Consider the following 15256-nt stretch of genomic DNA (forward strand, 5'->3'; position numbering starts at 1 on the left):
TGCAAGCCTGACAATAGGTTTTTTATACAGATCAAAAATAATTATAATTGTGGTTTCCTTCTTTAAGACAAAGGTGAAGATAAAAGATGATGAAGAAAAAAAACCAATGTTTCCATCAGTTTTCATTCAAGAAGGGACATAATAACTTTCCTGTTCAGTATTACACATTCATCACCCAGTAATTGTTCATAGTTCTTCAGAGGTAAAGACAAACTTCCCCATTTCATTTTCTCATAAAAAAAGAACCTTCCCATTCCTATTTCCATCATGGGGGGTTGACAAGTTAAGTTCCTATTTTTGTAATACCCTTTAATTTCAGAGAGGCACTATATTCATAGATCTGAAAGCTGCCTTGTATATTTTTGTGCTAAATGTTGTTATTCTATTTGTGCAACGTAACACAGGGCAGCAATGACATACCGTAAAAGTGGAAATTTTCACGGAACATTACGTTTCATGTTTTTCGTGCAAAACACAACTACCTCCAAAATTGGGAATTTAAAAACAAGCAAAGAAGTTTAAAATTGGCAAAGTGCAAAAATTACCACTTTCACAATATACATGTATCACTTACAAACTACTCCAGTGCAAACAGCCAAAGTCCCCACTCCCCATGCTTTGTATGCTGTGAATTCTCGCATATTCATGAGGGCTGATTGTTTGATCATATGTGTCTAACAATCACGCCGTGCAGTGTTTGCGTTTGAGCAAAAAACCATAAAAATATGTGGTATGTGCATTAGCAATTTCATCTTTTGCACTTCGTAGAATGATTGGCCTTCATTTTCGGGGATGCGGGGACTTCACCTTTTCGCGCAATTAATTTTTCGCATATTGCCAATTTTGAACTGTTTCCCTTGTTTTTAAATTTGCGATTCTAGGTTTCCTTACATTGGCCTATACACAAAAGGAATATATTTGCGCATTGTTATTTTTGCGGTAGCAGCTTGAAACGTGAAAAGCGTGAAAAAAAATGTAGCGCAAAAATTTCCACTTTTAGAGTAGTCTGTAGTAGTCTGTGATATGATATCATATTTTGTGCCTGAACTCTTCATATAGTATAAAACATATCCATGTTCCATGGCCTGTGGCTGTGCCTGAACTCTTCATATATAGTATAAAACATATCCATGTTCCATGGCCACCCCTGTCAATTCTTGCAGACTGATTCATGCCAACTTAGAGAGTTTCCTGATTATATTTAGCTCCATCCCCATAATATAATTTGCATTCTGTGACACCGTTTTCTTCAAGGTCATACATGTATTTTGCTACTGTCAATTCACAGAGTTTCAATTTTAAAAGGGGCATAATTTCATGTAAAATATGTCAACTTGGTCTGCTTTTCACAACCTATCCCTAGACATGGGGTAGAAAATCTTTATACATGGGTCTATGTTTTGAAAAATCATCCAAAACAGCAAAACTGGTGTAGATTTTCACCAAATATCCTTAGAAATTAACCAAAATGTGTGTGTTTTTTAATTGTTTTCTTACATCTTGAGAAGCCAAAGACACACTGTTCCCATGCCATAGATATGTATAACAACCATTATAATCTGTAACGGTGGTCTGATGATATCGACGTGAAGTAAGCAGATAAGCTCAGATAACTTGATTATAATTCTGTGGAAGGAAGTACAAACAATTCCCTCTCTGGAGACGTTGAAGTTTGTGACACATATTTCAATATTAAAGGGGAGTCCACTGTCCACATATTTTCTTAATCTGGTATAAATGGTTTGATAAATAAATGTCTTGTCGGGGTTGCCCTCTCCCCAAACCTGAAATGTGTGCTCTCCCCTCACTGAAAACTCAAATTTCTGCCAAAATGGCAAACTTTTAGTCTCAGTTTTGCTCCTGATGAAAAAGCATTTGCCATCCCCTTCCCCCGGAAAAATCTGATGCTCCCACTGGATTACACCAATCTAGTACAGCAAAAACAAGAGCTTCCCCCATATTATACCATTGTCAGGCAACAGGGTTTGGTTTTTGAAAAGATACCCAAAATTCACCTAACAGCTGGAACTCAAATTTTGTAAAATTTTCATGAAATTGGGCAAAAGTTTACCAAAAATCAGGGCCTCGGGTATAAAAATGGATCCAATTTTCTTGGTAATTTGGTATAAATATGAATCAACTTGCAGATTCTTGGAAACACATTCCTACCCAAACTAGAGTACCCCCTCCTGGGATGCAGTTCTTGGTGCACATAATCAGTTCAGGTTTCCCAAACAAGCGAGCAAGCAATAGGAATTAAAGTTTGCCACGTACACAGAAAAATAATCCAGAAATACAATCCTGAAAAAATGATATAGTATGGACGATGAGACTAGCTTAATCTCTTGTTGAAAAATAGATCCAAAAATGTGCTAAATTGGCAAGAAATCTTCATAATTTTGGACTACAATGACTAACAAGATTGACAGAAATAGAAATAGAATTTGTTATTTCCTTGCCATGCTTCCCGTCTGAATTCTAAATCATGAAATAATGTCAAAAATTTTCATGTGCATGTCGGAAAAATATCAATCTAAGGCTTGTATAGTATCTATATCTCAAGTAAAATGTGACTTTTATGGTGGGAAGCAAAGTCAATTTCAATGGGGGAGTCAACCAATTTGGCACAAAATTGCTGCAAAATGTGGAAATTTAGGGTTCTGACTGGGTGAATTTGCCTCCCCATGCCCCCTGTGGTGCCACCACTGCAGAAAGGACAGATACTAATCTTATAAATCTAACCTCCTTTCATATGGTTTGATTGGAGGTGCTCCGTGTGGTGTTACCCCCACTCCAGTGAAGGGGTGCATGGCACTCCAGGTGTTACGTTCAATGGTTCAGTAGAGTTTGGGATGAGGAGTGCAGTTATTTTGACCAGATAGATTTGATGTAACCAGTGGTGGCACTGAGGGGGGTACAGGGCTTTGCACCCCAAACTTGGGCTCCCCCAAGTCAGAACAAAAAATCATTTACAATCCCATTATTTTGGTGGATAATGCAAACTTATAGGCATTTTTGGCCCTCACTCCATTTTCATTTTGAAAGAATAAAATTTCACTTATGATATTAGTAGTAATCTCAGTAGGCAATCAATAATGAGTGAATTTGACTACCGCTTTCACTCGTTTTTCTGTTAGAGAGTAAATGGAACAACACTCCTTTTAAAAAATATGTGCACTAAAATAATAAAATAACAATATTATATTAATCAAATAATATTCACAAGGCAGTGTTTAGCATATATCATGTTTTTGTGAACCCTAGGCTTAATCTAATGTGTCCACACTATCCTTCAGGTTATTTTAGTATGAATTAATCATAACAAAAAAGGATGATGGGATGACATGTATAGAGCATGTAGGGTGCTATCAAAAGTACATTGTACCTGCAAAATTGTGATTATTGCTATTATTATCAACATATTTGACACTATATTTATTATTCCTGATCAGAACCTGGATTGGTGACAATTTTCCCCCGCTTTTGGCAAAATGTGTCAGAAGATTGACGTAACAGAAAAAAGTGATGCTACAATATTATATTCATTTCTTCTTTAGAAATTGGAACAATTGGAACAGAGTGGACAAACTGATAAGCTCTGATAAATGCATGTATATAACGTCTTGCAGGTGGTCACATTGTTTTAGTTTGGAAGGGGACAAATTCTGAAGCCTCTCCATACCATAGACACCTTTATGAACCTTGTCTGTGCTACAGACCATGTTATCCACAGGGAGAGAAACTACTGGGTGCCAGGGGTAAGCGCTAGAACTCGTCCGCAGGGACCCCCGAACTTGCATAAAATTAAAAAGTAGGGGGTCCGGAGTAGAGTTTGGCGAGTCCTAGTTGCACAAATGCAACATAAATAATATGTCTGCAATAGCGCTAGATTGAAAAAACGGGGGTCTGCAGGGACCCCTGAACTTGCAGAAAATGTAAAAACAGGGGGTCCGAACTCTATTTTGGTGGGTCCGGGACCCCCAAAAGCAACCTAGCGCTACCCTTGCTGGGTGCCTCATTCTCAAGTCTTTCTCACAGAAACCACACTCGCTGCTTCGAGGCTTGATGTCGCGGCTTTGGCGCTCTGCTCGAGGCTTCGCTGCTCTTCCCCCTCAGTAGCACCTGCCTAATTAATTAGCATTTATGCAAGTTAGCTAATTAGTTAGACAAATATGTAAAGTTTGAAACATGCTAGAACCATTCCCAAATTTCCAGAATATGCCTCATACCACTTTAAATTCAGTGTATGATTATGAATGAAACATAATATGAGTAAGAAGGCACTAAGCTATACAATTGTTGGGTTAGTGCAAAAGCTGCCCTATAAACATTTGATAACTTCTGCATTCTATGTTGCACATTATATACAATTTTGCACCTGGCAGCTATTTGCAGAAAGGCCTTTCTGCAATAGTTGCCTTGTTGGCAATTTCGGCATTCTACATGACACATGACACCTGGCAGCTACCACAGATGGGCCCATCTTAATTGCATGAGACCCTAGAAATATAACTTGTAAATGCTAATGTGTTAAGCTATATAAGACACATACAAGATGGCATAGGCTCAAACTTTCTTATTAACGAGCCATGTCTACTTAATTAATGACTGTAATTAGTGATCTTGTACCTGGGAATAGGGTCATGGGCTTTGGTATACCTGTATCTATTACTAATACAAGGCCTACTTAGGTGAGCTCAGGTTGCATAATATGACTTACATTTTGTATAAGTATTGAATCATTGGCTTACATATATGAGTACTATTCTTTACACTGTTTTCCTATCTGGTTTTTCACATAATAGGCATCACGATGATGGCAGCCGCGCTGACCGGGGATGGAAATGGGAAGGATGCCGCTGATACAGCGAGTATCAGCTCAAGAGGCTCCCTCAGTATGGACGATGACTGGTGTGTAGTGACGGAAGCATCCATCAACAAGGAACTCGTTCTTGATATGGAAAACCCAAATGATGTAGGTATAGATACATATAGTGCATTTTTGTGTATATATAAGTATGTCATATGCGAGTGTGCAGAACTGTGTGCATTCCAAAATTTTCGCGGTACATTTATTGCCACTCCTTTCAAGCTCCAAGCCTGGTTCAAAATAACTACCATGAAAAAAAAACATACAAATATTTTCTTTTTTTGTACAGGTTAATTAAAGGAAGTTTAGAATTCTGAATTTAAAAGCAATTCAAAATTGGTAAGGCACAATGCACAAATTTGCACTTTTAAAGTATGTTTACAGCTGTGGTGGCAGTTTGTGTGCAGCTGTGCTATGTGAGCAGGGTGCGTATGACGAGTATACACACACATGACATGACATTGAAACTGTGGACCTCTCTGCAACAGGGGACCATCCTCGGAAAATTCCAAATGGTCATAGGTGTCAATCTTGGGGGGACAAAGGGATGTGTCCCCTTCTTCCCTACTTTTTGGCAAAATAACCCATTTTGGGGGTCAAGACTTCTCACAGGAGCGGCAACTGCCCCCTTTGCCGCTATGCCACTGATTTCCTGGTTGTATTTTAGAGAAATCTTTATGATAGATGTTATTAATCACCATAATTCAAGATAGAAAAAAATTACCAAAATTTCATGCATTCATGGAAAAAGAATATCACTTTTTGGGAGTTAGAGATTCACGTTCTGTTTCACCATGGTTTCACTAAAAAAACGCCTCCATTTTAGTACATTAGAAGCCGTATATGAGTGTACTTATATTTGGAATACCACCACTATTAATATTTGCTAAAATAAAGTCTGAAGTATTTGTTGTGGCATATTAGGGCCTACTATATTATTAAGTATATTAAGTCAATCAATTTTCACATTGTCAAATTGAAACATTCCAGCCCAAGTTTAAATTCAACTACAGGTATTGCCCCAGGCCTTTCCTGCATTATAAAATTTAGATATGAAGTTCTGTCAAATTAAATTCCTGTTTTTCATAAGTTTCTAATTTTAAAGTTCTTTTTAACATAAAATTAATGTAGAATGCATAATCATAGTTCTGGACACTCTGAGAAAAGTAAAATTCAATTTTGATGAAGAAGCAATAAAAGTTTATCAAAGTGATTGTTACATTGAACCATGGTCCATTGCCAATGCCAGGGGTTGTGGGGTGGGCGATGCACCCAAAAATATCCTAATCTGGGAAAAATCCACTTTTCCTGTAAAAAATGTTGAAAATCAGCCCTTTATTGAAAGAAAAATTCACAATAGGTTCACTGGGGGATGTTTAGACTATGCCATAGTCGATTTTTGATAAATAAAAATATGTTTTTTGATCATTATGAACACATTTAGTTGAACTCAAAATTATACTGATATTATTTTATTACATCAAAATTCACTTTATGGACGTCGGACTCTCATTTCAAAAGTTTATATAATTATATTAGTGACAGTAACAGTAAAGTATACGTAGGCTTATTGAATGCAACATTGAATGGGCTTATTGAACAGTTCTGATTTTAGAATCTACCAGTTTAAGCCCGAGTTAAAAATCGACTATGTACATTGAATCTTTAACAGGACTTTGACCGGGGACTTAGTCCCTAACACACACTGTCAATCATACTTGTTTATCAATCCAATTTAACCGCACGTACGTACAAGGCGTGCTCATGCACCTAGTACACAAAGCGCCGCATAGTTGTGTACAATGTAGTTATCAATGGTAATGGTACATGCCCGGAGGATTTAAACCATAACGAGATCTGGGCGACCAATCACAAGCCAGATCCATTTAAAGATGCATTACATCATGGCCAATTTTAATAGGCCAGAAATCCGACAATCTCATCCATAGACAACCGTGTTAAACATGTTAACCGCAATCCAAAGTCAGTAGTCCACTTGGGAAGCTAACAAACAGAGGGAGTACGGTGACTAAAAAGATCAGATGTGAAAATCTATCAATTGTGCACAAATTAATTAAATCATAGTTTTAAGAGTATGCTCAATGGGCAAGTGGACTACGGAGAAGTCTAGGGGATGTTTAAATATGCCTTTTTTTGAAGGAAACGATTTACTTTTTAGCTTCTGCCCCCCCCCCCCAATAAATCCTGGCTATGGGCCTGCCCATCAGATTCTAGTGATGTTGTGGAAGAGGTAAACGTTTCAATAATCACAGACTGCAGGGCTCCAACATTCTTAGAAATGAAGGTTCTATTAGCTTAAGGGCTGGGGTATGAACGTTTGGACAGTATTTATTTTGGGACATCAGAGCACATCAGACATATCGAATTGCATTCTGAATACGAAGAATGTCATTCTGATATCAAATAATTTTGATTTTTGGAAATTCGCAATTTAATACACATTTTATGGCAAATCATTAAAATTGATATTTTTGATATTTCACAGTACTTGAAGTAAACTTTAGAAATCTGATGATTTATACTTAAAGTGTATGTAGGTGGGATGAAAAGCCGACGATCAATTGAAAATTTTGACCTTTCGTATTGAAGATATGGATTTTTTCCCAAAACACCAAAAAAAAAATTAGGTCTTTTGGGAAAAAATCCATATCTTCAATATGAAAGGTCAAAATTTTCAATTGACCGTCGGCTTTTCCTCCCTGCTACATACACTTTAAGAATATAACATTAGATTTATATAATTTACTTCGAGGACTGTTATATATCAAAAATTTGAAAAATATCAAATTTTTATAATTTTTCATAAAATTTGTATTATATTGTGATTTTCAAAAATGAAAATTATTTGATATCAGAAAGACATGCTTCAGTATTCAGAATGCAATTCGATAGGTCTGAGGTGCTCTTATGTGCCACAAAAAATACTGTCGAAACGCAATAAACGCTCATTTTAGATCCCTTAAGGGGGCAAAAAAAAAATTGGCATGGAAAATCAATTTTGGCACTTTTCTCAAAAAGTGCTCATTTTTGCAGAAATCTGCCATGCTAGTTGGATTCCTTGCATCATTTCCTTTCTGAAAATGTATACTTTTATGTACTTATCATCATTAAAGATACAATACAAAACAATGTCTAAAATTTCCCACTTTGAGTGATCCTGCGTGTCACATTAAAGAACCTTTACAATGTATATGGAACCCCCAAGAAAAAAGGTTTTAAAGAGGGGTTTTAACCCTTTGTAGAACCTTTTTGGCTTTTATAGAACCTTTTTGATTCATTATAGAACTGTTGAGTGTTCCACATAGAGGACAGATTTTGGAACCTTTTTTCTGAGAATTGAAATTATACAACATGAATTTTCACCGCTGAGCTCGTAAAAACCTGGCTCACATTACAGTTTCTACAGCATCGCATCGCGCTGCGATGTGGAGTCAGGACCGGGCTTTAGGCAAACAAATTCATGTTGTATAATTTCAATGTTTCAGTTTTACCTTGCAATAAGCATTATGTTTTAGATAATAATTTAGTGAACTTGACTTTAATTAACTCAATATATTTGGGTGCATAATTTTGCCTTGGCATCCTGAAAATATTTTTGTAACTGATTAAAAGTACATTGCAATAATAAATGATATGAATAAATATGTAACATCTGTCATTTTCCCCAATAAAAAATGACCCTAGTTAGAGCATTACAAGGTAATATTATATTGTATGACTTATACCCTAAACAACTAGTGCCTAGTTCATGCTGACTTTTTAGGACACAAAATAAGAAAGGTACAATGGACCTTTTCAAGTTTTCTGGTTTGGATTTCTCTATCCAGATTTGATTGACATGTTCAATTGATGGGTTAGAGAAGGTGTGAAAACCAAATTGTGCTGCTAAGGAACCTAATTGCATATATAAAGTCATTTTGGTTTCTGTAAGAGGGCAACAAATTATTTCATTAGATTAGTTAGTTAGAGTGCAAATCAATACTAAATACCACTGAGGCTGGAAAACAAAAAACTTGAAAAGGCCCATGCAATATAGTAACAATTATATTAGAAGTTAAAACAAGTAAATACAAATTTGATGATATTTTTACAAAGCAAATGAATCCGCAAGAATATTTTTGCACACAAATATGTGGTTTAGTCCCGGGATTTAGTCATATTAAACAGCTGTTATTTGTTATGTAAACTTTCTTGCTACCAAATTCTTCTGATTACCAAGTTTGCATTTTGATTCCTTATACATCTATTGTTAGATTGTGAGAAGAAGGACTGATACAGATGAGATATTACATATTTTAGCACCTAACAAGTGGCAGACGACGGTGTGGGTTGAAAGCTTCAACTTCAATTTTTACTCAATGCTGGAGCTCAATGTTGTCAAAATTCCATATTCTATTCTATTCAAAATTATATAACAAATTTGTGCACTCCTATGGTAGAAAGATTATCAGTTGTTTGCCTAAAGCCCGGTCCTGACTCCACATCGCAGCGCGATGCGATGCTGTAGAAACTGTAATGTGAGCCAGGTTTTTACGAGCTCAGCGGTGAAAATTCTCATCGCGCGGTGGAAATTTCGGTCTGTGATGGAAATCGCGCTGCAATATCGCACCCGTGCACGCTTCTGATTGGCTGCTGGAAAATCAAGGTCGGTAGAATGACCTTAAAAGGAGATGCAGACCCCACATGCTTTTAAAACATCGCAACATCGTGCGATGAAATTAAAATGTACATTTTAATTTCATCGCGCAATGCTGCGATGTTTGAAAAGCATCGCAGCATCGCATCGTGCTGCGAAGTGGAGTCAGGATCGGGATTAACCAAAGTGTTCTAAAATTCATCATAGAAACATCAAAACATAGAAATATGCTTCTAAGTTGAAATATTGTAATCAGGAATAGTGTTCAAATTCTGGACATGATTTGGGTGTACTCTTCAGCTGTCATCTGACAATCTTGATTTACCCATAATGCTTAACTAATTATTATATAAGCATCAATATGTGGATCCTGGTTTTATCCTTTTGAAGTCAATTTGACCAAAATTCCTTATTGCAATAACACAAAGGAGATGGATTAATCCCAACCATATCTGTTGTTATGCAATATGCCTATTACGTTGCGGGAAGGAATTTCGAGACAAACTGACTTCCGCTAAGGGAGCGATCGTTATTTATGGCAGGGGGGAATTGGTAAATTTAGGGGAACACGAATTTTTTTGTGGTCTTGAGGGGGAACCTGAAATTTTAGTTGAACCAGGAGGGGGATTGTTAAATTTTAAATGGAGAAAATTGGGAAAACAAGGGGAACGCGAAAATTTTGAGCGAAGGCGAGGGGGGGAACGCGAAATTTCCCCCCCCCCTGCCGTAAATAACGATCAGTCCCTAAAGAAACCCAGGATCCATGTATTGATATTAAATGAAGGGCAGAGAACTTTCCTTGAATTAGGCTGGTCACTTTCCACTCATCCACACCAATATATCTCCAATCTAATTAGCACGTCCCAAATTCAAGATGTCTGCTGGAACTACTGCCTTTGTTAGAGTGTTTCTGATCAGTTAATTTCATGATATAATCATCTGAATAACCAATCAAAATAGAGCTTCTAGATCTTGTAAGCTTAATTTCCTTAGCCATACTGACTATTCTTACCATATCTCAGATTGGCTCAATATATGACATAAGGCTCTGTGTGACCAATCAAAATAGTTCTTAGAGGCGGAAAATTCAGCTGGAAGAGCCCATAGGGTTAACATCGTCTGCTCATCTGTTGTTAAAATGTCTTTGAGTAAGCACAGTTCCTAAGCCCATATTGATGCACACCCATTCTCAGCCAATACAACCAATGGGCTATTCCAGTTGAAGTCCTTCACCCCTATGGAAAATGTGACCTTCATCTTCCACACACGGCGTGTAGATTTCAAATGGAGTTGCCTATTCAGGTAACCCCATTTGAAATTCATACTCCCTATGTGAAAGATTAAGGTCATATCTTCCATAGGGGGTGTGTGTATTTCAACCAAAATAGCCGAATGGGACAACATCAGCATTTTATACTGACACGATGTAGGATATATCTCATAAAAATCATTATGTATCTGACACATTTGACACAAAGAAAGTGCATTTCATTTCCTTTATACCTAATTCCCGCTTGACATCTTCAACAAATAAAAGATTACGAGCTCTCTTTAGCGATGCATAAAATGTTGAGACAAAAAAGTGATTCAATTGCAAAGTGTCATAAATCAAATTAAATCATAAGTTGAGGAAGTTTAAGGAAACATGTATCAAGTCTAGCTCCTCAAGGTGTTTGTGATGAGCAGATCTTCACAGAATGTTTGATTCCATTTTTGGTGCCATTGTCTTATCTTCTATTGTGTCAAATTTTCTTAAAGTGGCTTAAGAAAATGAAGAATAGGAAGATGATGGTTCATTGTCGATGGTGTCATGTTTCCTGCTTCCTATGTATTAAGTACTCTCTGCATCTGGAGGGGTCAGATGACATGAACAGGGTTCGAAATTTTGGTTGTCCGGTTGCCCGGGACAACTAAAAAGTCGCCGGACAACCAAAAATACTGATGCGGTTGTCCGCCGGACAACCATAAATCGAGCAAAAAGTCACATTTGTAGGCCTACGGACAACCAAAAACTTACACGGACAACCAGAAATTGTAATCTGGTTGTCCGTGGGACAACCATTTATTTTTCCTAAATTCGATCACTGGACATGAAACTTGCAGACATTTGGGTTTTCTATAAAGCTTCTATTATGTGATATTGAGAGTGTATAAGTAGGTATATCACCCCAAACATAAGCGCAGCAGAAACATGTTATTTGACGCTTTTAATTGAATCATCGTTATGAATGCTTCAAAAAACAAAAAACAGAATTGAAATCGGATAATGCAAAGTGATGTAACGTCAACTTGAAGATACCGAAATCGGGTGAAAACCTGCCACAAATTGCTATAAATGGCAAAATGGTAATTTTTGGGATCTGTAATGCTTATTCGGACACTTACTTGAAAAGGTAGCATTGATTTAAGTATCACAGATTAATTGCATATCTTTCCGGACTTCGTTAAAGAAAACAAGATTAAAAATCTCTCCTCGAATAAATGTAATAAATCCACCAAATATACAATTTTAGCCATTTTGACCAATCTGCAGACAAATAAAAGCTTAAAAGTCCAGCTAATTAATATGCAAAAATAATGCCAACAGAGAACCGTACATGATATGAGGATGCGGTTTTTTTTGCACACATAAGTACCCAAAGTTCTTTCATTTGGTAACAAAAAATACACAAAAAGTCATAAATTATGCAAATTAGCTAATTACATCTAATTATATATTTATGCCATTCTTATGTTAATTAGGCATATGTAATTTTTACTTTTTTCAATGTTTTATTTATGTTTTATTCATACAGCATGATTTTGTCAAATATGAACCTGCTGTGAAGTTGAATAAAGAAACTGCAGTTAATTGCCTAAGTGCACCGAGTTTTCAATTGGTATAGGGAAGTGTTTCACTCATTGTAAAAAAAAAAAAAATACATGATAACAAACACTGGTATTTCAGACCGGTGGTACTAGGTCCTCTATTTCGAGAGACCTATATTTATTGATTTATGGACGATCTAAAAAATTCATAAAACAGGTCTTAACTCTTAAACTAGGCAGTGTTTAATTTCATGGAGTTGATAGTGATTTAGGAAATGTTTCACCTACCATATATTAAAAAGACAAATGATTGTGATCAATGAAACATAACGAGGAAATCGTTTTTTTGACATGTATGTTTTCAAAAATTGGCCAACTTTGATCCGCGCGCTTTTTGATTCACTGTTATGTATGCGTGCACAGTATGACAGAATTATTGTGCAGCCACTGTGACATACCTAGTATAAGGGTGTGGTGGATGTAGGGCTGGGTTTGAGTTTGCAAACCTGCTCCCTGCAACCAGAATGCACTCAGAAAACAGTGAACACCCAGCAACCATAGACAATGGATGTCCATAGCTCCCTTTCTCTTCAGTGTATTGGATACAGTGTAAACTGATTATGACAGTGTCTCTGCCAGTGTCAAGTGTCACATCAAATGAACCAAATTGACGACAATGGACTAGTCCATTTGAAATCTGCCTTGCTCCTGAGGAAAGAGGGAGTATGTTTTGTAAATGGAATTATCTAGGGTTATTGAAACCAATACACCCCCTGAAATGGCCTGCATGGCCTTACATATATATGATTATTTCAAATTGAAGTTATCCAAATGTGCATTCAATTTGAAACCCATTCTCCTCTGTGTACAACGTTAATAGCTAAATCTTCCACACGGGAGTGTGGATTTAAAATGGAATAGCCAAATAGCATACAAGAACTGTTTCAAGATGCAAATTGAGGAGAGTTCAGAGCCATCCACATGGTTACCTTGAAGGGCTCTTTTCAGAGCCACCAATGCACCAGTTAGCAATGGACAACCTTAATTACTTAAAAAAAGGCCACACATTCTTCAGTTGGTCAATCTGAAAAACAAGCATCATAAGTCAACTTTATTCAAGTCCATAGCACACAACACACTGGTCTGGTGTTTAATGCATGCTTGATCCTAACAGAAAATTAGCACATTAAGATTGTCAGAAAAATTATATCTTGCTACAGAAAAGAAAGAAAAGTTTAAAAAAAAAACCAACCAAGTCACATTTAAAAAACAACAAGTTTTATCATGATCTCAGAGTTGGGTTGATCCTTCATGTAATTATTTTGTGTAAGTTAATCCTAACCCTAACTCTAAGCCTTATCCTAATCCTAACCCTAATCCTAACCATAACCCTAATTTCATATAAAATTACATGAAGGAATAACCCAGGGTTGACACACAACAAAATACCTGTGAACAGTGAACCTATACCACGTGTAACCTAATTTGTATAGCATAATGAGGGTGTGTACAATGTAGTTTGTTGACAAGTACTGTGTCCAGAAGGTATTGCAAAGGAGGAAACACAAAAATGTACACATAGTCCTGCTAAAGCCATATTACCCCCTGAGAAATATTGAAATCTCTTGCTCTGATTGACTTATTTATCCGTATTGCGGCAGCAGCTAAGTCCCTCACGTAGGCGCAGACACTAAAAATTAAGTTCAGCAGGAGAGGTCTTATCGGATTTAATACCATCAGGTGAGGGCGCTGATAAGTTTGATCACCAAAATTAGTATCAAATGTTTGCCGCTGATGAGTTTTGTTTCATAGGCAGTGATGCCAATGTTGTGCCATAGGTGCCTAATTGGGCTACTTGGCAATCATTTGCCGCTACTCAGAAAGCCATACCGCTAATTGCCTAAAATTGGGCTACATTTGAAAGTGTCGGGCCGTGGAAGTAATGTTGTGCATTTTCCTTTCAATTTAGCCGAATTATACAGGTATAATGAGTCTCTAAAGCTCAAAATTGAAATCACAGTGGGTTTGGTGACCACTCATTGATCGGTCAGTAACTTTCCAAGTGCTTTTCCGTCCATTTTAGTGAATTACGTTCTAAATTCGGATAAAACAGCCCAAATATCTTATATTGGCTGCTTTTTTGGAGTTGCTTTAGCACCGAAATATTTTGGCAACACTGTTTACAGGTACCACAATGTAGTTTAGTTCTTGATGAAGTACGGTATAGTCTTCAGAGATTTCATTGTGCTATTCCACTTGAAATCCACATGCCCCCTATGGAAGCCTGGTATGGAAGACATGTGATGACCTCTTAATCTTCCACACATGGAGTGTGAATTATGTTCTATGTTCAAAATGATCAGAAAAGTTTAGAAAACCAGAAGTGAGCGGTATTTATTCAGTAAGCTAGGGGGTCAAAATGGCCGACAAGAAATGTCGTGAATCATGGTACCCTTTTGAGCAAAAATACAGCTTATTTAGCCAATGTCAGCACAGAGTCATCAAGTAAAATATTTTCCTAACATATTGAAATAGCACCTCCGCTATTTAGCATTTTACAATATGAGCTCATTTTTTGACAATTGTTGTCAAATTTCCCCCCTTGAAAGTTGCCTTTTGCCTTTGCCCCCCCCCCCCATGACCAGTGGCATAGCATCATAGGGGCATGGGGGCATGTGCCCCCCATCAATCTGAAATTTTAAAAATCCCATTGGAAAATTGCTGGAAAATGGCCTGTTCCCCCAATCAGACCCGTGCCCCCAATCATGGTCGGTGCCCCCCCATTTGATGACCCACATTACGCCACTGCCCATGCCCCATTGAATGTTGCCCCATTGAAAGTTGCTTTGCCCCCTCTGCAAAGGTCCTACCTATGCTACTGCCATGTCTGACTGGTTTAGCGACGGACCTGCTATATGCCC

The 15256-nt window shown here is 37.1% G+C and overlaps 1 protein-coding gene across 1 annotated transcript in view; it reads left to right on the top strand.

The window, feature by feature from the left end:
* Positions 1-15256, top strand: part of LOC140159112 (uncharacterized) — a 63479-nt gene that overhangs the window by 6090 nt on the left and 42133 nt on the right. The window contains exon 2 of the mRNA XM_072182464.1: positions 4806-4975. Within this exon, the coding sequence (XP_072038565.1) occupies positions 4814-4975 (162 nt within the window). The 5' untranslated portion in view covers positions 4806-4813. The remainder of the gene's footprint in view (positions 1-4805; positions 4976-15256) is intronic.

This window comes from Amphiura filiformis, chromosome 8 (assembly GCF_039555335.1).
Source record: "Amphiura filiformis chromosome 8, Afil_fr2py, whole genome shotgun sequence".
Classification (NCBI taxonomy): Eukaryota; Metazoa; Echinodermata; class Ophiuroidea; order Amphilepidida; family Amphiuridae; genus Amphiura; species Amphiura filiformis.